This window comes from Thalassophryne amazonica, chromosome 10 (genome assembly GCF_902500255.1).
Source record: "Thalassophryne amazonica chromosome 10, fThaAma1.1, whole genome shotgun sequence".
Classification (NCBI taxonomy): Eukaryota; Metazoa; Chordata; class Actinopteri; order Batrachoidiformes; family Batrachoididae; genus Thalassophryne; species Thalassophryne amazonica.
Genome location: NC_047112.1, coordinates 37,152,640 through 37,177,344, shown reverse-complemented (window position 1 = coordinate 37,177,344; position 24,705 = coordinate 37,152,640). Strand labels below are relative to the sequence as shown.

General features: G+C 40.2%; 1 protein-coding gene across 3 annotated transcripts in view; it reads left to right on the top strand.

Annotated features, from left to right (window-relative positions):
* Window positions 1-24,705, top strand: part of trabd2b (TraB domain containing 2B) — a 245,133-nt gene that overhangs the window by 206,216 nt on the left and 14,212 nt on the right. For all 3 annotated transcript variants that reach the window (XM_034179803.1, XM_034179805.1, XM_034179804.1), the window contains exon 5: window positions 24,183-24,279. In XM_034179803.1, the coding sequence (XP_034035694.1) occupies window positions 24,183-24,279 (97 nt within the window). The remainder of the gene's footprint in view (window positions 1-24,182; window positions 24,280-24,705) is intronic.

Below are 24,705 nucleotides of genomic sequence, written 5' to 3'. Positions count from 1 at the left end.
ATGGTGTGTATTATGGCATCCAAAGTGTTCAGTTTTGGTCTCATCTGACCAGACAATTAGTGCAGCGGATAAGAGAATATTTAGAGGGGAATCCTGCAAATGGTGATAAACGCATCAAATTCGGCAGAAATACTCCTCAGACAATCAATCCAATTTTGAAAAAAAACGATTGGCCACTTGAATTTTCAATCGGTGGTCAGGTAGGGGTCAATTGAAGAATTACACAGAGGTCAAAATTAAAAGATGCTCCAATCATACTGAAAAATATTCCACATTATTTGCCTGATCATAAAGATTCCAAAAAGGTATAGTTTGGACTATCTGTGACTGAATTCTATGGAGTTACGGGATAAAACAGCAAGAATGGTGACAAAGTTCAGTTTAATTTTGTACAGGGGTCAAAAGTTAAAGTTACTCCAATTTTGGTAAAACACAATGCAAATTACTAGTTGAGTTAACACGGTTCTAAAAAGGAATAGTTTGGACCATGTATCACCCTTACTTATCACGTTACAGGGTATGTCACATATCATAGAATCCAATAGACGTAGACCTTGTTTGACCTTTACTTTGGAGACCAAGCATTCAACACTGTCAACACTATTTCATTTATTAATCCTTTTAGCTCAACCAATAATTTGCATCACTTTTTACCAAAATTGGAGCAACTTTAACTTTTGACCCCTGTACAAAATGACACTGACCTTTGCCACCATTCTTACTGTGTTTATCTAAGGAGTATTTCTGCCAAATTTGACACTTTTATCACCATTTGCATGATTGTTTCACTTATCTGCTGCACTATAGAATCAAAATCAGAATAGCCTTTATTCGCCAAGTATCGCCAAGAAGACAAGGAATTTGACTCTGGTTTGAGCTGACTCTCTCTGTACAGGCATGCATAAATATACACTAAACACTGAATAATTCACAGTAAAAATGTGCTAATAAAATAAAATATGTAATAAAAAATGTGTGCTAAGGAGAAACAGACAAACAGCTTGAAGTAGTACATGAGGTATATGAATTGGTGAGTTTTTTTAGCAGGTTAAATTCTAAATATTCAATATTCTCAATGTTTCTTGTGTGACACCTTAGTAATGAGGCACATTTTTATAGGACGTCAGTTGGGACTAAACCAGTTGATATTAATTTGCACTGACAGGGGCCAGGATTGCTTTCTAATTACTGATAGATTTCAGCTGGTATATTGCCTTTCCATGCTTTTTTGCACCTCCCTTTCTTTCATGTGTTGATACTTTTTTCCTGTGTCATTTCACATTATTACACATAACTTAATTTCTGTACTTATTTGTTTTGGTTTCTTTGCATGTGTGTATTACTTGTTTCTGACATTTGGAGAAAATTTCACATCAATAAGACCTTTAGAAATATATTTACTGAGAAAAATGGTGGTGTTAAATACTTCTTTTACCCGCTGTATTTACCAATATAAGGAGAATATTGATGCTGTATATATATACTGCATAGAAGTACTTAGTGTATGGTTGTGAGAAGTGGGCATTAACCAGTGACCTAAGGCAATGACTAGATGTTTTTGGTACTCAGTCTATTCAGAGAATGTGTGAGTATTCCTGCAATAACTTTGTCTCAATGAATGCTTTGCCTGGTGAGACAAGAATGTGAAGTATCACTTGCATTGTGAGGGAACATCAGCTGGACAGTTGGCCATGTGTCTTGTTTCTGTCCACAATCCACCATGCAGGTGCCTCAGTATAGCAAGCACACAGGCGACACTGGGAAGCAAAAACTCCCTCTGATGATATTGAGGAAGAAACCTCACGCAGACCAGACTCAACGGGGTGACCCATGCTAGGCCATTCTAACAGTTACAAGGTTTTTGCAAGGTTTTATAAAGGTGATTCCTTTCAGGAGGTGGGAATGGACTGGTTGTATGTGGGGTTGTTGCCTTCCAGGTCCAGAAGTGGTTCTCTAGAGTGAGCAATACAGCGACATGTGGTACAAGCCCATGCTCCAACACCTGATTACTTGGAAAAAAAAGAGAGAAAAAAAGATTAATCAATGAATAAAGGTACAGTGTGGAAAGGCAGTGGTTCTGTTCTGTCTACGGCAAGATGGCAGATCATATGCAGCTGTGGCACAGTGGGAGCTGCTTGTGCACCACAGACAGTTAATCAGTATTGGAGCTTCTATTTAAGCGGAGATTTGTCAGACACACCACAACCAGACACAATCCTGAGCCATCTGTTTCGAAGAAGAATCACCGTGTAAGCTCGATGATCAAAGAGAAGCAGAGGGAGAGAAGTAGAACCAGTGATTGTGAATTGATGAAGACCAAGCAAGAGCTAAACAGAGAATGACAGTCAACCTTATAAGGCAATAATACTTCACACTTGTGTGTCTGTCAGCTTGTTTTTGAGTTGTTTCCCCCCTCTTAGTGACCAGAACTGTACCACATTAAAGCAGCAAACATGGGGTGTTGAATTAATAATACTGAAGGTTTTCACAGTCTCTCTGTCACCTCGCCACTGTTGCTCTTTCCTTCGATGCATATCAGTAGCTCACTGCTGAAGCTGAGCAGTGTTGCTGGAGCACTATGGTGTGTTTCAGCAGCTTTCTTTTGCCATTCTCTGGCCACTGCTGCCTGGCCTTATTGAAAACATCCCATGGAATTTCCTGACCCTGCCACAGCCGAGATGCCGCGCGTGCTAGTGTGTGCATGTGTTTGTGCAAGTGTGATATAAATGATATGACCCCTACAGATATCACTAGAAAGAGCGCTTACGGTTACAATTACACATGTAGCGTTGTTTATTTTGAAGTCTGAGCCTTTTGGATCAGCTCAATGAAAGCTGATTTTTCGTGCGCATGTTCACGCGTGGCAACTTGTAATGGCTCATTGTTTAGGCCGCGTGGCCCCACGTGCTTCGTAGTCACCCATGGCGATGTGGTGTTCCTTGGATGCTGTCTCTCAGGCTCTTTCTGTCTTACTTGCTCATCTCAGACGTTTTATCTCCACTCCAATCTATCTTTACTTTGTCCATATTTCTGCTTGTTTCTCCGTCTTCTCTGTTACTTTATCTTTCTTACGTTGTGATGCTTCCTGTTGTTTCTGTCTGTCTCAACTTAACTGACACCAGCCTTTGCGGCAGCTGATCGTCATCTTCTGCCGAGAATGTTTTATGAAGAAAAACTGCATGCGCATCACGTGCATATTTCCAATCATCTGATGGAGAAGACAAATAGGGAGAGATATTAGTGCTTACATTTGACATCCCTGAGCTTGACAGCCTTTTATAGACAGTAGCAGAGTGTTTAGTGATCCAGCATGCAGATGCCTGAGTTTTGAGGACCCCAGCAGCTGGAGAAGGTCAAGTGGACACCCACATTTCACCTGGCCAAGGACACACCTACGTACATTTCTCCTGGATGTAGCAGATCATTATGTTCAGGCCCTGCCACACTTTGACGATTAACCAGCGTATGCCAACAGCCCCATTTCCACCAAGTGGTTCAGGTCGGTACTGCACCGTGTGGTGCGCGTCAGAAACAGAGTCATTTAAAAATGTTTTTTTTTTTTTTTTTATCTTGGTGGACCATTTTTGTTGCATACAGAATGCTGATGAGTCGACTGATGGCTGTGGTAAATGCTGCCGTGAATGAATGAAATGCTGTGACTCTTTAATTTTTTAAAGTGCCAGTTGCTTTCTGATCAGGTCCGCTGATCAGACCTGATCAGATCATCACAGACCTGATCAGACCTGAATAATGAAGCACTGTGATGATTTAAACTTTTAAAGCGCCATCACTGTCGGTGTGAGTGATGCTGCTTTAAAAGTTTAAATCATCACAGTGTTTCACTTAGGTCTGATCAGACCTGCTCAATCAAGTCATCTGATGATCACATTGACAGTGATGGCGCTTTAGTTTAAACAGTCAGTGCTTTATTCAGGTGTGATCACACCTGATCACAGTCGACTCGCGCTTTAGACGTTTAAATCATCACAGTGCTTCTGTGTGATCAGACCGCAACACCGGCATCCTCTGAGAAACCATGAGGGACTTGCTTTAAAATGCTATCTTTCCAGCCACGAGAAGGAATTAAAGTATTTTCAGATGTCATTTTAGAAAATCAGGAGCTTTATGTTGATTCGTGTCTGTCAGACTGTGACGGTGAACTGGACTGAAACGAGCAGGTAAGACTTTATATTTTACTCCGTGTGTGAAACAGTCTGTTTGCATGAGGACTGCAGCTTTCAGCCTATCAATAGCCAGCATTGATGGACATATTTAGAGTTATGCATAAATTAGAAGAAATGTGTGGCAACAATTGCATAACTTACCTACAACTTATGTCCCGCATATGCAGGACATATGAGTCATACACTGGCATTGTTGAAATTTTCAGCATGCACAAAATTTTTGAGGAGATCAGCATATTAGGATTTTATCAGTGTGCATCAATGTGCTCTTAACTTATAGTGGGGAAAATAAGTATTGACCCCCTGTCAGTTTTGCAGGTTTTCCCACCTACAAAGAATGGAGAGGTCTGTAATTTTTATCATAGTACACTTCAACTGTGAGAGACAGGATCTAAAAAAAAAAAAAAAAAATCCAGAAAATCACATTGTATGATTTTTTAAATAATTAATTTGCATTTTATTGCATGAAGTAAGTATTTGATCCCTACCAACCAGCAAGAACTCTGGCTCTCATAGACCTGTTAATTTTCTTTAAGAAGCCCCTCTTATTCTGCACTCTTTACCTGTATTAATTGCACCTGTTTGAACTTGTTACTTGTATAAAAGACACCTGTTCACACACTCAATCAATCACACTCCAACCTGTCCACCATATCCAAGACCAGAGAGCTGTCTAAGGACACCAGGGACAAAACTGTAGACGTGCACAAGGCTGGGATGGACTACAGGACAACAGGCAAGCAGCTTGGTAGAAGACAACAACTGTTATGATTATTTATTAGAAAGTGGAAGAAACACAGGATGACTATCAGTCTCCCTCGGTCTGGGATTCCATGCAAGATCTCACTTTGTGTGGTTACAATGATTCTGAGAAAGCTCAGAACTACACAGGAGGACCTGGTCAATGACCTGAAGAGAGCTGGGACCACAGTCACAAAGATTACATTAGTAACACATGATGCTGTTATGGTTTAAAATCCTGCATGACAGCAAGGTCCCCCTGCTCAAGCCAGCATATGTCCAGGCCCGTTTAAAGTTCACCTGTGACCATCTGGATAATCCAGAGGAGGCATGAGAGAAGGTCATGTGGTCAGATGAGACCAGAATAGAGCTTTTTGGAATCAACTCCACTTACCATGTTTAGAGGATGAGAACAACCCCAAGAAAACCATCCCAACCGTGAAGCATGGGGGTGGAAACATCATATACTGAGGGTGCTCTTCTGCAAAGGGGACAGGATGACTGCACCGTATTGAAGGGAGGATGGACGGGGTCATGTATTGCGAGATTTGGGCAAACAACTTCCTTCCCTCAGTAAGAGCATTGAAGATGGGTCATGGCTGGGTCTTCCAGCATGACAATGACCCCAAACACACAGCCAGGGCAACTAAGGAGGTGCTCCGTAAGAAACATTTCAAGGTCCTGGAGTGGCCTGGCCAGTCTCCAGACCTGAACTCAATAGAAAATCTTTGGAGGGAGCTGAAACTCCAAACCTGAAAGATTTGGCGAAGATCTGTATGGAGGAGTGGACCAAAATCCCTGCTGCAGTGTGTGAAACTTGGTGAAGAACTCCAGGAAACGTCTGACCTCTGTAATGGCAGACAAATGTTTCTGTACCAATTGTTAAGCTCTGTTTTTCTAGGGGGTCAAAAACTTATTTTATGCAATAAATTGCAAATTAATTATTTAAAAATCATTCAATGTGATTTTCTGGATTTTTTTATTTAGATTTTGTCTCTCACAGTTGAAGTGTGCTTACGATGAAAATTACAGACCTCTCCATTCTTTGTAGGTGGGAAAACCTACAAAACTGACAGGGGGTTAAATACTTATTTTCCCCACTGTATAAACAAACTTACCCATAACGTTTTAATATGGTTGGCATACGCTGGCTAAATCGTCAAGGTGTGACAGGGCCTTTCAAGATGTGAGAATGCACCAGCTGTCTGCCTTGGTGGATGCCATTCAAGACACAAGGTGGTTCACTACTGTGATGGATGGAGCAACTTATGCTGCCACACATAACTTGAGGTGAAATTCTCTTGATCTAAATTTGAGCAAAAAAAAAAAAAAAAAAATAGCAACCAGTACAGAAAGGAGAATGTTGCCATCACTAGCTTTCACACAGGTGGAATTCAGGAGGTTTACACATTTATGGTGCACGCACAGATGGACATTGTAATGTGTACTTAGGAAGTGAAGTCAGTGAGTTAAATGAAGAATGAGCTCAGGAGAGACCAGAGTCCAGATCACTGTCATATCTCTTCTCCTAAAATCCGTGCAATTTACTCATCTCTTAATTTACACATTAAAGTTAGGTTTAAGAATTTGTGCTTAGTTGTTTTTGCGGCTCTGCTCTTACTCCAAAGTGCCGCCGCACTGTAAATGTTAGCACAAATGCAGGGCAGTTTAAAATCTCTGCTGAATTACTCATTCACAGTTGAAGGGAAGAGGTGTGGTGTTGTGCAGACGTAAGTCAGAGAGATTTCCCTCAGTCACCCAAACACACAGCGTGTGCACAGCGTGAAAACAGCCACACACCCAAACACCAACACAATTATTCAGATAAGTGAACAAGCGGATGAGAGGAATTCTCCTAATCATGTCTGTCAGTTTATAGACGCACAAACTGGAACACACGTCCAAACAAACGTAGAGTGGAACACACCCGTGTCCTCTGTAAAAGTCAGGGATTTTTCTTTTTAATTTGTGCTCTCTGTTTTCCATCATCTCTCCATCTCTTTCATCCCATGTTCAAATTGCTGGGAGGCAACAGCTTGTGTTTGTTTGGACCTTGATATAGCAACAGCACCCAGCATGCATTCTGGATGGATGGAGGGTCTACATCATTGCACCTCTTTTTACCACTAAATTCTGCTCTCCATCTATCTTCCTTTCATTTCTCCCTAATTTTCTACCTAATTCATTCCCTCAAATCACTCACATCTGCATTTTCCTTCTTTCTATCCACCATTCACTTTTTTTTTTTTTTTTTTTTTTACTGCTGGTGTACTGATTGTAATTTTCATTCAAGGTGGTCTGCTCGCAGCCATGTGGGATTTTGTTAAAAACCACGCGTGCACATCAGCTGATCCATTGTTTATATGCTGTAATTGCAAACACATTTGTTTTCTAAAAAACTTAAAATAACATTATTCTTTTCTTCCTGTGCGCATTCTTCAGTTTAGGCCGACTCTCGCAGCATGAAGCTTCTTTTTCTATTCAAACTTTGAAGGATGCAAGAGGGAAGTAGAAATGGAAGGATGGCACAACGGATGGAAAGAGAAGAGAGACATGGAAAGACAGATGGAAAGAATTAGCCAGAGACAGAATTGAAGAAGCAGGATGGCACCAGACAGAAATGCTATAAGTTCTTTCTCTGTGCCATGAAACACATATACAGTTGTGCTCATAAGTTTACATACCCTGGCAGAGGTTTTTTTTTTTTTTAAGCTATTTACCAGAGAATATGAATGATAACACAAAAACTTTTTTTTCCTCTTATGGTTCCTGGTTGTGTGAAGATATTTATTGTCAAACAACTGTGTTTACTCTTTTTAAAACATAGTGACAACAGAAACTACCCAAATGACCCTAATCAAAAGTTTACATACCCCTGTTCTTAATCCCGTGTATCATCAATGAGAGTTCAGAGTCTTTTGTGGTGGTTGTGGACGAGGCTTTCTTATGGTGAAGCTGCCACTGGATATGTCTTGGACTTTATTTACATTAATTACAAGCAATACAAACCAGTATGGCAACTTTATGGTAAATCTGCATGGAGTAGACAGTTCTCAAAACTGATGTGACTGTGCAAGAAGGAGAAGAGTGAGGAAAGCCACCAAGACATCCAGACAGCCCAGGAGAAGTTACAGGCTCATGTGGCTGTGACTGGAGAAATTGTGCACAGTGTAAATTCTGCATTTTGCATCACCACTCTTAGCTTCATAGTGGAGTAGAGCAGAGAAGGATTTTCTTTCACCAAAACAGATCAAATCCAGGCTTGCATCTCTCCGATGTACCTTCTGGCAATTTGTAGCTGAACTTTCAGGTCTTCTTTTTAAGAAAATCCTCCTCTATATCACTTCATCATGAAGATGGATAACTTGTTGATGCAAATGCAAAGCTTGCAGCTGTGCACAAAAGAGTTAAAACAGTTGTTTGAAAAATAAATGGCTTCACTCAACCACTAACCATGAGTGGGAAAAAAGTTTGTGCATCATTCAATATTCTCTGAAAAATGGCCAAAAAACAAACACCCCCCCCCCCCCCCCCCCCCTGCCAATTAAGGTATGTAAACGTCTGAGCACAACTATAACTCAAAAAAGATCAAATTTCTTTCATATTTGAGAGCATTATGTAGGATGGTATCCTTTATCGAGTGACAATCCGGATCTGATCCAGATTACAGATTTTGTGGCCATTTAAATTTAACATTGAAAAACCCATTTAATGTATATTTTACATCATATCTTAATCAAACCTGCCTCAAAATCACTCTCATATTTGAGGTGCAGACTGGCACTCACTATCGCCTGACACAGTTTGATCCAGATCTGATTGAGATTGTGGATTTTGTGAACATTTGAAGTTAATATTGAGAAACCCATTTGGTGTACATTTTGCATTATATCTCAATCAAAAGTGCCTCAATCACTCTCATTTTTCTGTCATGGATTTACTTACACCATCAAAATTGGATGGAGGTTCCAATTTTATGCCTATCTTCCAGTTATCAGTCGGCATCCAACTGCCGAACAGCAGTGACAAATTGTGCAGAGATAACCATTGTTCTGTGAAAATCATCTAAAAGAGAATTCAGAAATCAAAATACTTGGAAAAAAAAACCCTGACAATACCACAAATCAACTTTTGATTCAAATATATGAACTCAATACATACTCCTGACATTTGATCACATTTAATTTAGCTTATGAAAAGTCACTTAGAACAGGACTTTGACCTTGAAAGTTTTTTCTAAGGTAAAATTTGTGGAACTGGAAACTAGTATTGGTGGAGGCTTGTGCTCCACGAGTGTGGGGCTGTAGTTAATATTGTTCATTTCCCTGAAATTAGCAGGACAGGGATAGGATTTCGGGATTCAGTTAAGTGTGTCTGCACAATCAGAATTATTGGTTTCTTTTTTGGGTTATGTTGGCATCTTTTAAAATTAAATGAAATAAATAAAATGAAGACAGATGGACGTCTCATAATGCTTGTGAAGTCTTGTTGGTAATAAATGTAAAATGTAAATAAAAACAGAATACAATGGTTTGCAAATCCTCGTCAACCTATATTAAATTGAATACACCACAAAGACAAGATATTTAATGTTCAAACTGATAAACTTTATTGTTTTTGTGCAAATATTTGCTCATTTTGAAATGGATGCCTGCAACACATTTCAAAAAAGCTGGGACAGTGGTATGTTTACCACTGTGTTACATCACCTTTCCTTCTAACAACACTCAAGCATTTGGGAACTGAGAACACTAATGGTGAGTGTCATGACTGGGTATAAAAGGAGCATCCCCAACAGTCTCAGCTGATTACAAGCAAAGATGGGGTGAGGTTCACCACTTTGTGAAAACTGCATGAAAAAATAGTCCAGCAGTTTAAGAATAATGTTTCTCGATGTTCAATTGCAAGGAATTTAGGGATTCCATCATCTACAGTCCATAATATAATCAGAAGATTCAGCGAATCTGGAGAATTTTCTACACGTAAGCGGCAAGGCCGAAAACCAACACTGAATGCCCGTGACCTTCGATCCATCAGGCGGCACTGCATTAAAAACTGACATCATTGTATAAAGGATCTTACCGTGTGGGCTCAGGAACACTTCAGAAAACCATTGTCAGTTAACACAGTTCGTCGCTACATCTATAAGTGCAAGTTAAAACTCTACCATGCAAAGTGAAAGCCATACATCAAAAACATCCAGAAACATCACCCGCCTTCTCTGGGTTTGAGCTCATTTGAAATGGACAAATGCAAAGCAGAAAAGTGTGCTGTGGTCTGATGAGTCCACATTTCTAATTGTTTTTGGAAATCATGGATGTTGTGTCCTCCAGACAAAAGAGGAAAATGACCATCCAGATTGTTACCAGCACAAAGTTCAAAAGCCAGCATCTGTGATGGTATGGGGTGTGTTAGTGCCCATGGTATGGGCAACTTACACATCTGTGATGGCACCATCAATGCTGAAAGGTACATCCAGGTTTTGGAGCAACACGTGTTGCCATCCAAGCAACGTCTTTTTCAGGGACGTCCCTGCTTATTTCAGCAAGACAATGCCAAGCCGCATTCTGCACGTGTTACAACAGCGTGGCTTTGTAGTAAAAGAGTGCGGGTACTATTTTTGAGGCGCAAAATACAACAACGGAGACCCCGAACTGTTGAACAACTGAAGTCGTACATCAAGCAAGAATGGGAAAGAATTCCACCTACAAAGCTTCAACAATTAGTGTCCTCAGTTCCCAAACACTTATTGAGTGTTGTTAGAAGAAAAGGTGATGTAACACAGTGGTAAACATACCACTGTCCCAGCTTTTTTGAAACATGTTGCAGGCATCCATTTCAAAATGAGCAAATATTTGCACAAAAACAATAAAGTTTATCAGTTTGAACATTAAATATCTTGTCTTTGTGGTGTATTCAATTGAATATAGGTTGAAGAGGATTTGCAAATCATTGTATTCTGTTTTTATTTACATTTTCCACAATGTCCCAACTTCATTGGAATTGGGATTGTAATAAAATGAAACAAAATGCGTATGCTTTACAGTGATGACAGCAGACTGATGGGAAACTCTGCAGGGTCCTGTTCAAATGTTTTGTAATTGTTTTAGGCCACATCAGTTCTGTCTTTGTCAGAGCACATCAAAAACTGAAATAACTTTCAGGATATTTACAGTAGTGTTCAGAATAATAGTAGTGCTATGTGACTAAAAAGATTAATCCAGGTTTTGAGTATATTTCTTATTGTTTCATGGGAAACAAGGTACCAGTAGATTCAGTAGATTCTCACAAATCCAACAAGTCCAAGCATTCATGATATGCACACTCTTAAGGCTATGAAATTGGGCTATTAGTAAAAAAAAAAGTAGAAAAGGGGGTGTTCACAATAATAGTAGTGTGGCATTCAGTCAGTGAGTTCGTTAATTTTGTGGAACAAACAGGTGTGAATCAGGTGTCCCCTATTTAGGCTGTTCATCTACAATGATCTCCAATGCTTTAAAATGGACAAAAAAAAAAACAGAGATGCGTGGAAGAAAACGGAAAACAACCATCAAAATGGATAGAAGAATAACCAGAATGGCAAAGGCTCACCCATTGATCAGCTCCAGGATGATCAAAGACAGTCTGGAGTTACCTGTAAGTGCTGTGACAGAAGACGCCTGTGTGAAGCTAATTTATTTGCAAGAATCCCCCGCAAAGTCCCTCTGTTAAATAAAAGACGTGCAGAAGAGGTTACAATTTGCCAAAGAACACATCAACTGGCCTAAAGAGAAATGGAGGAATACTTTGTGGACTGATGAGAGTAAAATTGTTCTTTTTGGGTCCAAGGGCCGCAGACAGTTTGTGAGACGACCCCACAGTTCACAGTGAAGACAGTGAAGCATGGTGGTGCAAGCATCATGATATGGGCATGTTTCTCCTACTATGGTGTTGGGCCTATATCACATACCAGGTATCATGGATCAGTTTGGATATGTCAAATACTTGAAGAGGTCATGTTGCCTTATGCTGAAGAGGACATGCCCTTGAATGGGTGTTTCAACAAGACAATGACCCCAAGCACACTAGTAACCGAGCAAAATCTTGCTTCCAAACCAACAAAATTAATGCCTCGCAGATGTGAAGAAATCATGAAAAACTGTGGTTATATAACTAAATACTAGTTTAGTGATTCACAGGATTGATAAAAAATCAGTTTGAACATAATAGTTTTGAGTTTGTAGCGTCAACAGCAGATGCTACTATTATTGTGAAAACCCCCTTTTCTACTTTTTTTACTAATAGCCCAATTTCATAGCCTTAAGAGTGTGCATATCATGAATGCTTCATCTTGTTGGATTTGTGAGAATCTCCTGAATCTACTGGTACCTTGTTTCCCATGTAACAATAAGAAATATACTCAAAACCTGGATTAATCTTTTTAGTCACATAGCACTACTATTATTCTGAACACTACTGTATAAGAATATGACATATCTAACATTGTGTGGCAAACATTCTTTTATATCCAGTTACTAGAAAACAAGTGCACTGTAAAAAAAATGTGTCTTGATTTAACTTTAAAAAGTCAGTGTCTGGGTTGCCTTAAAATTTTTGGTTGACTGAACATCTAAAAGATACATTCAGGTAGCTTTTTGACCATTGTAACACCATCGGGGCACACGGCCCATATTGGACTTGCTTTTCTTCCGAACCCTGATGGTTTTGAAGTGCAGACATTCTTGTTACAAGGCAGGTTGTCTGCCAGTGCACCACTGTGGTTCATCTCATCAAATAGTCAGCTCGACCTCACAGCCCCAGCAACACACACAAGGTGTTCTTCTCTGTTCCCATCCCAAAAATGAATCAAATACTTTTGTGTTGCAGACATGAGAGTGGGTGAATCTGTCAGCATGCAGTAACTCAGAGCTGCCTCGCTGTCACATCAGAAGAAAGGCATGAAAGAGGAGAGATAATTATCTTCATCTTTAGGCAGCTTTTGTTCTTGAGTGTATGCATTTTTATCTGTACTTTTAGTCACATGTAATCATGTGTGGATTCAAATACGTTTTAGGTTATTTCACAGAGGTGTAATGCAACAAATTAGAAGTACTTGGTGTATAAATGGTTTTAAAAAAATTTTTTAGTTTAGTTGATTTTTTGTTTTAGAGCTACTGAAATTTTCCTTTCCTATGTTTCCCAAATTAAATGTGCACTTTTTCTCCAATATGACTCAACCAAACAGTTTTTCTTACTCTTTATAAAACAAAATGGGAAGATTTTTGTTTTGAGTCTCTGCAGCGATGATGGCACCAAAGAAATGATTTCACTCTCAGACCATGGACTCATGTCGTAATTTATCATCTATTTCAGCTTCTCTGTTGCTCTGAAGCTCTAAATAAACAAATGTAGTGCATTTTTACAGCACTTTCCCATCTGATGCAGATATTAAAAGCACTTTACAGTGATGCCTTATATTCACACACACACACACACACACACACACACACACACACACACACACACACACACACACACACACACACACACACACACACACACACACACAGATGTCAGTGCGCTGCAATGCAAGGTGATCTACTGCACTCCAGGAGCAACTTGGGGATTAAGGACCATACTGACTTTCCTCATGAGCACCACTTCAACTTCTAGACCAGCCATTCCCACACTTAAGATTAGTAGGGCCCATTTTTGTGACTAATGCTTTGGGAATCACTGCTCTTGACCATCACCTTCCCTTTGTTGTGTGGGCCGCTGAAGAGGAGGTACTGCTGGCCCACCACCACCAGATGGCGCCCTGCTTGGAGTGCGGGCTTCAAGCACGAGAGGGCGTCGGAACTACTGGGAGTGACAGCTGTCACACATCATCAACACCAGCTGTCACTCATCAACCACATCCTCCATAAAAGCCGGACTGCAACTCCACCTCCCCGCCGAGAAATCAGCTACCATTCAGGTAACTTCTCTGCTGCATCCTAAACAAACAAAAGTCTGATCTCATTTACAGCCATTTTCCTGCGACGTGTCCTTGTCTGCTGCATTGGCGTTTGGTGTGGACTTCGACAGCTTCGCCTCACACCCCAACCAGATAAGTGGTTTTCCAGGAGCTGTACGAGTGTGTTACTGGAGGTGGAGGTTTTCCCTCCTGGAGGAACTAAGCACTGAAAGATTGCTGGGTTGTGTATTCACTGTTTCTGTTTCTGCCAGCAGTACCGGGTCTGACTGCTGAAGACAGTGGCCACCTGGGGCGCAGGGCTTGGCGGCTCCGGTGTTCTTCAGATCCGTTGGCGGTGGAAGCTGTGTGGGATCCGGCTCTTCTCTTGCCAGACGTCTTCTATCTTCGAGCCTGCCCACACGTCACCTTGTGTATGATTGACAATCCACATTCTCTGTCATTGTCTGTATTTCGTTGTGCGATTCACAACATTAAATTGTTACTTTTGGCTTATCCATTGTCCGTTCATTAACGGCCCCTGTTGTGGGTCCGTGTCACGACACCTTCCCAACACCCTTTTTGTTTTTGAGTGTACCAATATACATTTTTAGCAGAAACAGACAAAAAGTGTGTCAATGATAATAACTAAGAAAATTTAATTTGTCACCAAGTGAAATGCTTCTGTTAGTTGGTCAAACATTTCAGAAGCTGTGATGTGGTAATGTCATCTTAATAAATACGTATGAGCATCCTGTGATACATCATTAAATAGGGAAAAGAGATGCTTAACATTATATTTAAAATGTGGGCATTTTAATCAGTATTTATCAATACTCAACTATCAATGCTCAACTATTGAAGTCTTGCATTGGTTTGGGGCCAACAAATTGTGATCAAGAAACACAGTGGCTTAGTAGTTAGCACTGTTGCCTCAAAGCGAGAATGTCATGGGTTCGATTCCCACCTGTGGCCTTTCTGTGTGAAGTTTGAGTGTTCTCCCCATGTTTGCCTGAGTTCTCTCTGGGTGCTCCAGCTTCCTCCCACATCCAAAGACACACAGGTTAGGTGAGTTGGAAACTTTAAATTGTCCGTAGGTGTGGGTGTGAATGTGTTTGTTTGTTTATATATGGCCCTGCGACAGACTGGCGTCCTGTCCAGGGTGTACCCCACCTCACGCTCTATGACTGCTGGGATAGGCTCCAGCCCCCCGGGACCCTTAATTGGACTAAGTGGTTGAAGTTGAGTGTGTGAGTGTGTGTGAATTAGTTGACATTACTACAAAATCACATTGAACCCAGTTGCCCGAAACTACATATAGTTTTGCACATGGTGAAATTAAACGGGTCAAGTTACTTTAATTGGATGTACTAGACTTAAAGTTCTATGTTAATACAAATTAACCTGTTCTGTTTTTTTTTTCCCTCCATATCTAGTTTAAGTCAACTATTGTCCATGTTATTTTCTAACAAAGCCAACTTACGCAGGGTAAGTGTGGCACATCAGTGTGGTTTTGTGAGGGAGGTTGCATATCAATGCTGGTTGTATTGATCGCTTAAAATTAATGACATTATGGACACACACACATGCACACACACAGAGTCATTCTGTATTTTATAGATGTTTTAAGTGCTGCCATATTTAAATTTTATATTGTTTATTTAATTATATATATATATATATGCCAGTAAAGATTAATCTTGCTTTTTTAAACTGTGTTATGGTCATAAGGCAAAAATAGGCAAATAAAAAGGGTGAGCTGAATGACCTCAATGGAAGATTTTCCTCATCCGTTTACCTTTGTGAGGACGTTATTTAGTCTGCGTAAGTGTAATGAAGCATGAACACACAAACACATACGCCCATGCCTCCTCAAAATAAAAAGTCACACTCTTTCCTCTATGTAATCCCATGTGATCTCGCCGGCACGGTTGTTCCAAGCCTCTGCTTAGTCCGCAGCCTTTCCCAGCTTTGCCTTTGAACCGAGCTGCCAAGAAAGTGTAACACGAGGCACTTCTTTTTCAGGAATGATCAGGAACATTCTAATGATTAAATTGGCAGGAGCTGAGCAGGAACACAAGGTCCTGATTAAAAAAAAAAAGGCTTGAACACATTGTCAACGTGCTGTTAATAAGCCGCAGCAGAGTGCTGATGTGTATGAGTGGGTAAATTCCTCTGAGCGTTTGTGCATATTTTTGCTTGTGCAGGTTTGTGTGCACAGATCCGTTCATGTGTATGCATTTGTTAGGGTGTGTGTAGCAGGGGTGATGTCAGGTTACTTTACAGATTATTGCTGGGTTGAGTGATGTGCTGGATTATCAACTGATGGGGAAAAAAATTCTATAAAAAAAAAATCTAGCTTTCATCAGCGTGGAGGTGCATGTTTGATGTTCGACTGAAGGAGTCATACACAAGGTGAACGAGAGACAGACCAGGGTGTGGAGTGCTGACAATATGGGGTCATTCCAATGAAGAGTGAGCGTGCATTTGAACAGCCCCCTTAACTGGCAAGCCACATCTTTCACAATCCTTTGCAGAAAGCTCCGTCATTGCCAGAGTTTGCATCTGATGGTTTTAGGGTGTATCTCACTCCAGTCAACACTATCTTTTAAAAAATTCTATAGCAGATTATAAATTGTTTCTTCCAAGTGTTTTAACTTGTGCAGGTCCTGATAAAGCCGATACAAATAAAATATGCCCAGAGTGCGTCTGAAAAATGCATGACACACAGCCATTTTGATCCAGAATAGTTATGTAACATTTGGAACAGACTTGTAGCTGCCTGGAAGTCACTCGACCAGCAGCCAGTTACAGTCCACCTACTTTTTCTTCATGACTTAGACCAGCACACACACACACGCACTCAATCTGGGTTGCTTTTTGTCTCCAAGTGTAATATGGCTTTAATTTGGCTTTCAAGTCAAATTCTTGTTTTGAAGGTCAACATATATCCACCTCTGTGTCTTTGTAACCGGCGGTATATTCAGAAAAAAAAAAGAAAAACCATTACATACATTTCCCACCTGTGGCCTTTCTGTGTGAAGTTTGAGTGTTCTCCCCATGTTTGCCTGAGTTCTCTCTGGGTGCTCCAGCTTCCTCCCACATCCAAAGACACACAGGTTAGCACAGGCCGAGGCGGAGGATTAGCAGCAATCTTCCATTCCAGCTTATTAATTAATCAAAAACCCAGACAGAGCTTTAATTCATTTGAAAGCTTGACTCTTAGTCTTGTCCATCCAAATTGGAAGTCCCAAAAACCAGTTTTATTTGTTATTATCTATCGTCCACCTGGTCGTTACTGTGAGTTTCTCTGTGAATTTTCAGACCTTTTGTCTGACTTAGTGCTTAGCTCAGATAAGATAATTATAGTGGGCGATTTTAACATCCACACAGATGCTGAGAATGACAGCCTTAACACTGCATTTAATGTATTATTAGACTCTATTGGCTTTGCTCAAAAAGTAAATGAGTCCACCACCACTTTAATCATATCTTAGATCTTGTTCTGACTTATGGTATGGAAATAGAAGACTTAACAGTATTCCCTGAAAACTCCCTTCTGTCTGATCATTTCTTAATAACATTTACATTTACTCTGATGGACTACCCAGCAGTGGGGAATAAGTTTCATTACACTAGAAGTCTTTCAGAAAGCGCTGTAACTAGGTTTAAGGATAGATTCCTTCTTATGTTCTCTAATGCCATATACCAACACAGTGCAGAGTAGCTACCTAAACTCTGTAAGTGAGATAGAGTATCTCGTCAATAGTTTTACATCCTCATTGAAGACAACTTTGGATGCTGTAGCTCCTCTGAAAAACGAGAGCTTTAATCAGAAGTGCCTGACTCCGTGGTATAACTCACAAACTCGTAGCTTAAAGCAGATAACCCGTAAGTTGGAGAGGAAATGGCGTCTCACTAATTTAGAAGATCTTCACTTAGCCTGGAAAAAGAGTCTGTTGCTCTATAAAAAGCCCTCCGTAAACCTAGACATCTTTCTACTCATCACTAATTGAAGAAAATAAGAACAACCCCAGGTTTCTTTTCAGCACTGTAGCCAGGCTGACAAAGAGTCAGAGCTCTATTGAGCTGAGTATTCCATTAACTTTAACTAGTAATGACTTCATGACTTCTTTGCTAACAAATTTTAACTATTAGAGAAAAAATTACTCATAACCATCCCAAAGACGTATCGTTATCTTTGGCTGCTTTCAGTGATGCCGGTATTTGGTTAGACTCTTTCTCTCCGATTGTTCTGTCTGAGTTATTTTCATTAGTACTTCATCCAAACCATCAACATGTTTATTAGACCCCATTCCTACCAGGCTGCTCAAGGAAGCCCTACCATTATTAATGCTTCGATCTTAAATATGATCAATCTATCTTGTTAGTTGGCTATGTACCACAGGCTTTTAAGGTGGCAGTAATTAAACCATTACTTAAAAAGCCATCACTTGACCCAGGTATCTTAGCTAATTATAGGCCAATCTCCAACCTTCCTTTTCTCTCAAAAATTCTTGAAAGGGTAGTTGTAAAACAGCTAAACTGATCATCTACAGAGGAATGGTCTATTTGAAGAGTTTTCAGTCAGGTTTTAGAATTCATCATAGTACAGAAACAGCATTAGTGAAGGTTACAAATGATCTTCTTATGGCCTCGGACAGTGGACTCATCTCTGTGCTTGTTCTGTTAGACCTCAGTGCTGCTTTTGATACTGTTGACCATAAAATTTTATTACAGAGATTAGAGCATGCCATAGGTATTAAAGGCACTGCGCTGCGGTGGTTTGAATCATATTTGTCTAATAGATTTGTTCATGTAAATGGGGAATCTTCTTCACAGACTAAAGTTAATTATGGAGTTCCACAAGGTTCTGTGCTAGGACCAATTTTATTCACTTTATACATGCTTCCCTTAGGCAGTATTATTAGACGGTATTGCTTAAATTTTCATTGTTACGCAGATGATACCCAGCTTTATCTATCCATGAAGCCAGAGGACACACACCAATTAGCTAAACGGCAGGATTGTCTTACAGACATAAAGACATGGATGACCTCTAATTTCCTGCTTTTAAACTCAGATAAAACTGAAGTTATTGTACTTGGCCCCACAAATCTTAGAAACATGGTGTCTAACCAGATCCTTACTCTGGATGGCATTACCCTGTCCTCTAGTAATACTGTGAGAAATCTTGGAGTCATTTTTGATCAGGATATGTCATTCAAAGCGCATATTAAACAAATATGTAGGACTGCTTTTTTGCATTTACGCAATATCTCTAAAATCAGAAAGGTCTTGTCTCAGAGTGATGCTGAAAAACTAATTCATGCATTTATTTCCTCTAGGCTGGACTATTGTAATTCATTATTATCAGGTTGTCCTAAAAGTTCCCTAAAAAGCCTTCAGTTAATTCAAAATGCTGCAGCTAGAGTACTGACGGGGACTAGAAGGAGAGAGCATATCTCACCCATATTGGCCTCTCTTCATTGGCTTCCTGTTAATTATAGAATAGAATTTAAAATTCTTCTTCTTACTTATAAGGTTTTGAATAATCAGGTCCCATCTTATCTTAGGGACCTCGTAGTACCATATCACCCCAATAGAGCGCTTCGCTCTCAGACTGCAGGCTTACTTGTAGTTCCTAGGGTTTGTAAGAGTAGAATGGGAGGCAGAGCCTTCAGCTTTCAGGCTCCTCTCCTGTGGAACCAGCTCCCAATTCAGATCAGGGAGACAGACACCCTCTCTACTTTTAAGATAGGCTTAAAACTTCGTTTTTGCTAAGCTTATAGGTAGGGCTGGATCAGGTGACCCTGAACCATCCCTTAGTTATGCTGCTATAGACGTAGACTGCTGGGGGGGTTTCCTATGATGCACTGTTTCTTTCTCTTTTTGCTCTGTATGCACCACTCTGCATTTAATCATAGTGATCGTCTCTGCTCCCCTCCACAGCATGTCTTTTTCCTGGTTCTCTCCCTCAGCCCCAACCAGTCCCAGCAGAAGACTGCCCCATCTGAGCCTGGTTCTGCTGGAGGTTTCTTCCTGTTAAAAGGGAGTTTTTCCTTCCCACTGTAGCCAAGTGCTTGCTCACAGGGGGTCGTTTTGACCGTTGGGGTTTACATAATATGTATGGCCTTGCCTTACAATATAAAGCGCCTTGGGCAACTGTTTTGTTGTGATTTGGCGCTATATAAAAAAAAATTGATTGATTGATTGATGATTTCAAAAAGACTGAATAATCATAATAATAAAAAATGCATAACTACACACCCTGTAAGGAGCATTGCTGATTTTACACCTGCTGTGTTTGCACATAGAGCCATGGAGAATTATTGTTCAGCTGTGTGGTGCTGTTTCTTTTGTCTATCCACAGCAAACGGTCCAGAGTGAATGGTCCACATCTCTTATCACAAACTGCTGGGAACTGGTCCATGTCAGGGCTCTAACGTTAAGGTCACTGATGAAATCCGCCATCACTTTCTCTCCACTTACAAACTAATGTACAGCATTCTTCCATGATTCACTGGCTCCAGATAGAGCATTTTAGCTAAGCATGGTGGCTTAGTGGTTAGCACTGCTGCCTTACAGCAAGAAGGTCATGGGTTCAATCCCCACCTGTGGCATTTTTGTGTGAAGTTTGCTGGTTCTTCCTGTGTTTGCATGGGTTTCCTCCCACATTTAAAGACATGCAGGTTTGGTGAATTGGAAACTTTAGAATTGTCCCGGTCTCCATTGAAAAAGAGGTCTCGATCTCAATGGGGCTAACTTGGTTAAATAAAGGTTTAATTAAATTAAAAGCACAGCCAGTTCCGTGCTTTTGGGAGAGGCAACACGCTTTGTTATGAGTCCTCCTGGCCACAAGAATGGAAAGGATAAAATCCTTGTTTTAGTGCAGCAGAAAACAGAATATTGACAGTGGAACCGTTCAAATGGTGATGCAAGCACCAAATTCAGCAGAAATACTCCTTAGACATTAGTCTTTTGAAACAAATGACTGGCCACTTGAATGTTCAATAGGCAGTTACGTAGGGGTCAAGTGAGGAATTACACAGGGATCAAAAATTAAAAATGCTTCAATCATATTGAAACTATACCACATTATTTGTCTGATCATAAAGATTCCAAAAAGGTATAGTTTGGACTATCTACGACTGAATGTTCTGGAGTTGTGGGGTAAAAACAGCAAGAATGGTGAGTTAAAGTTACTCCAATTTTTTTTTACCAAAATTGGAGTAAATTTAACTTTTGACCCTTGTGCAAACTGAAATTGACCTTTGTCACCACTCGTGCTGTTTTTACCCCATAACTCCAGAACATTTAGTCATAGATAATCCAGACTATACCTTTTTGGAATTTTTATGATCAGACAAATAATGTGGTATAGCTTTCAATATGATTAGAGCAGCTTTACTTTTTGACCCCTGTGTAATTCTTCAATTGACCCCTACCTGGCTGCCTATTGGAAATTCAAGTGGCAAGTCAGTTTTTCAAAAGAGTAATGTCTAAGGAGTATTTGTGCCAAATTTGGTGCTTGCATCACCATTTGAACGATTGTTTCAGTTATCTGCTGCACTATTTAGATCTGTCTTTTTTTAAGCTGCGGCAGCTTCATTTCTGCAGTCTTTCCGGGAGGCACTGTGCAAGTAATAAACAGCATGACTAGTTTTGATGGACCGTCCCACAACACACCTGTTCATGATTTTGACGTATTCACCGTCGTCCACAAAAAACTGAGCTTTTACTGTTCACTCCAACAAATCAGCCAAAGTGTCTCTGGGGAGACACATCCAAAAGTGATGTCAAAGAATTCAACATTTCTTGCAGGCTGTTAAATATATTTGACAATCATATATGAGCGTCCATCAGTAGCAGGTGAAATCAGGCTAAATTCTCCATGTTTATTCATTTCTCAGGGCATATTGCACCAGTATTTTTAGAATTCTTCATTGATTTAGAGTAGTCAGCTCTAAATTTGTTTAGCAGACAAAGTAAGTCTCTTCGGCTGCTTCCTTGTTTTGCGCTCAGGGTCGCCACAGCAGATCTGAGGTGGATCTGCATGTTGAATTGGCACAAATTTTACACCCTTCCTGATGCCCTTCCTGATGCAACTCCACTCTGCAGGGTGAGATTTAAAATAAATTTTAGTCAATATGCTGTCAAGTAAAGAAGGGAGCAGCCAAAGAGATTTTCTTACTTATGCTAAGTTAAAATATTAACCCGCGACCCGGTCCTGGATAAGCGGTTGAAGATGAGTGAGTGAGTGAGTGAGTGAGTGACTGAGTGAGATGTCATCAAGTAATCCTCATCCTCCGCCATCCCAATACCTTTTTCTTTTAGTTTTAGATTCAGTTAGCTTTTCCTCAATTCATCTTAGATTAATTTTGTGTTTGATTCAGCTTAACAACATTCTGAGATTTCATGGGACCCCCCTCACCCCCACCCAAGATGTTTGTGGACGTTCATAGCCGGCATTTATACAAAGTGTTATTAGTGCTGTACAGAGTGGAGCAGGAACATAAACAACATAACTAATGTAAAATTAACTGAATCTTAAACTAACATGAAGCAAAGGTCAGGTCCATTTAAGTTTGGGAACATGCACTGATACTGTGCAGTGCTGCCCTCACTGCACCACAGAACCACACTGGTTACTGGATGACCACCAAACTGGAAGGCAACCAATCCGTCTCCACCTCTCGAGAGTAGCCATCTAGCCAAGTGCAACATTGGCCCCTTGGCTTTCTCCAGCCACTGGAGTCCTCGCTACTGAAACACCTGTTTGCTAGATCATACCCAGAGAAATGTGCCACATTCCCAAAGTGTCACAGCTGATGTGTAATACTCCTCATCCGAGTCTCCCTAAGTAACTTTGTTTGTCATTCCAGCAGTACTAAAGTCATCCATTCATTGCTTTCGCCCACTTGTTAGCCAAGCCACGCAGTAACTATACAGTGAGACAGGAATGACCAGGACACGCCCCAACACCAAGTCCATGCAAGCAATAAAGAGCCAGAACACATTCCAGTCTTCATTGGGAAAAACTCAGTCTCTGCTCCACATAACACTCACAACATCTGGGCATCGGATAGCAACAATGTCTGGAAACTTCTTGGGGATCTTATAAATTCTCAGGTTCTCCCCAGGAGCAGCCAACCATCTGTACACATGAACAAAATGTGCACATTAACTTATGTTAAGTCACAGAAATTGCCATATCATTATCGAATGGATCTTTGGCCAAATATCCATGATTAGAAAATATTAAAATGTCACAAGACAACAGAATGTTTGCTTTTATTCTTTTGTATCTTTCATATATTTGCTTGGAGGCAGACAGTCTGATCTCAGAAGTGAAACAGAACGGGTGATTAGTACTTGGCTGAGAGACCACTTCGGATGACCAGGGGCTGTGTTTGCATCAGGAACAACAGCTGGTGTTGCAAACCGAACGGTCCCCACTAAAAATCGATCCACCCTTCCTTCACTGCAAGGTTTTACCTTGTCACCTGAGGGTTAATAATCCCATTAATCCATTTGATCGCATTGGGTGAGGAGACTCTGTCTAGACGAGCTGCTGAGCTCCGAAATAATGCATGCACAGTGGAGGCAGGGAGGACCAATTTTTAGGGGGGACCGTTCGGACACCGGCATTAAACTTGTGCCACATCCTGTTGACCAGTCCTGGATCTGCTGCAGTGACACAACTGGGGGCAGCTTTAAAAGAACAACAACAGCAATATATTTACTTGGAGGAGGTGAAGTTACTTGACAGTACTGCAACAACTAACATGATTCACTTTGATTTACATGCAAACATAAAAGAAACACGACTGTTGAGATGACGGCAATGCTATCAATACTTTTGTTTGCAATTTTTTTCTTTCCTAGATGGAAAACATGTACAATACCAAAAAGCTGATTTTTGATCAATAGGAAAATAAAACAGATGATGTTCATCAAGTAAATAAGTCAAACACACAATAGGAGGTATCATGCATAGCTTTTGGGCTCTGTCAGAAAGGCTTGATTTTTTTTTTTGTTTGTTTGTTTGTTTGTTTGTCCCTAAAAAATGCTAGTTTTGTCAGATTTTGGTCTCTGTTTTTCATTTGTTCAATAGTAACATGTGCAAAGGTTTAAACAAATATGTAGCCCGTGTGATCATTAAAGTGACTTTGATGCAGATCAAAATGATTTCTTTCCTTTTGTCTTCAGTATTAATAGTCATATCAATAGTATGTGAGCTGAATAAAAATACATTCTTAACATTGCAGTTGTCTTGCTTTTTTGGAATCGGTCATGACCTTTGGTGTTTTGTCCACCTTCAGGTCATTTCCTGGGGAACCACAGTGTGCTGGACATCCTCAGGCAGGATGGTTATGAGATCATCCACACACCCTCTGATCAGCAGGATCCAGTCACAGAGTGAGTTGGCAGAGAGAGACAGACATACATTCGTGTTATCTGCTGAAAATCAAAGTAGATCATTGTGTTGGATAGTCATTCAAACGCTGTTGAAAAAACTACTAAACATTTTACATTAAAGTGACAATTTTTTTTCATCTCAAATACAAATTTTTCCAGTATATGCAAAAAACAATATAAATGTCAATAAGACAGACAGTCGAGATGTACGTCTTAATTACCTACGCCAAAGAGGTAATGTTTTCATAGTGAATGGATTTCAGTGAAATCTGGAGGTGATCCAGAATATATGATAGAACTGAGATCGAGAAAAATGTTTGAAGTACAGCAACATTATCTCAAAAAGTTGTCAGAGGATGTTGGTGAAATCTGGTGAGTAGATGGATAATGTCAAAGAACATGGACATTATGTTCAATTTGAACAAG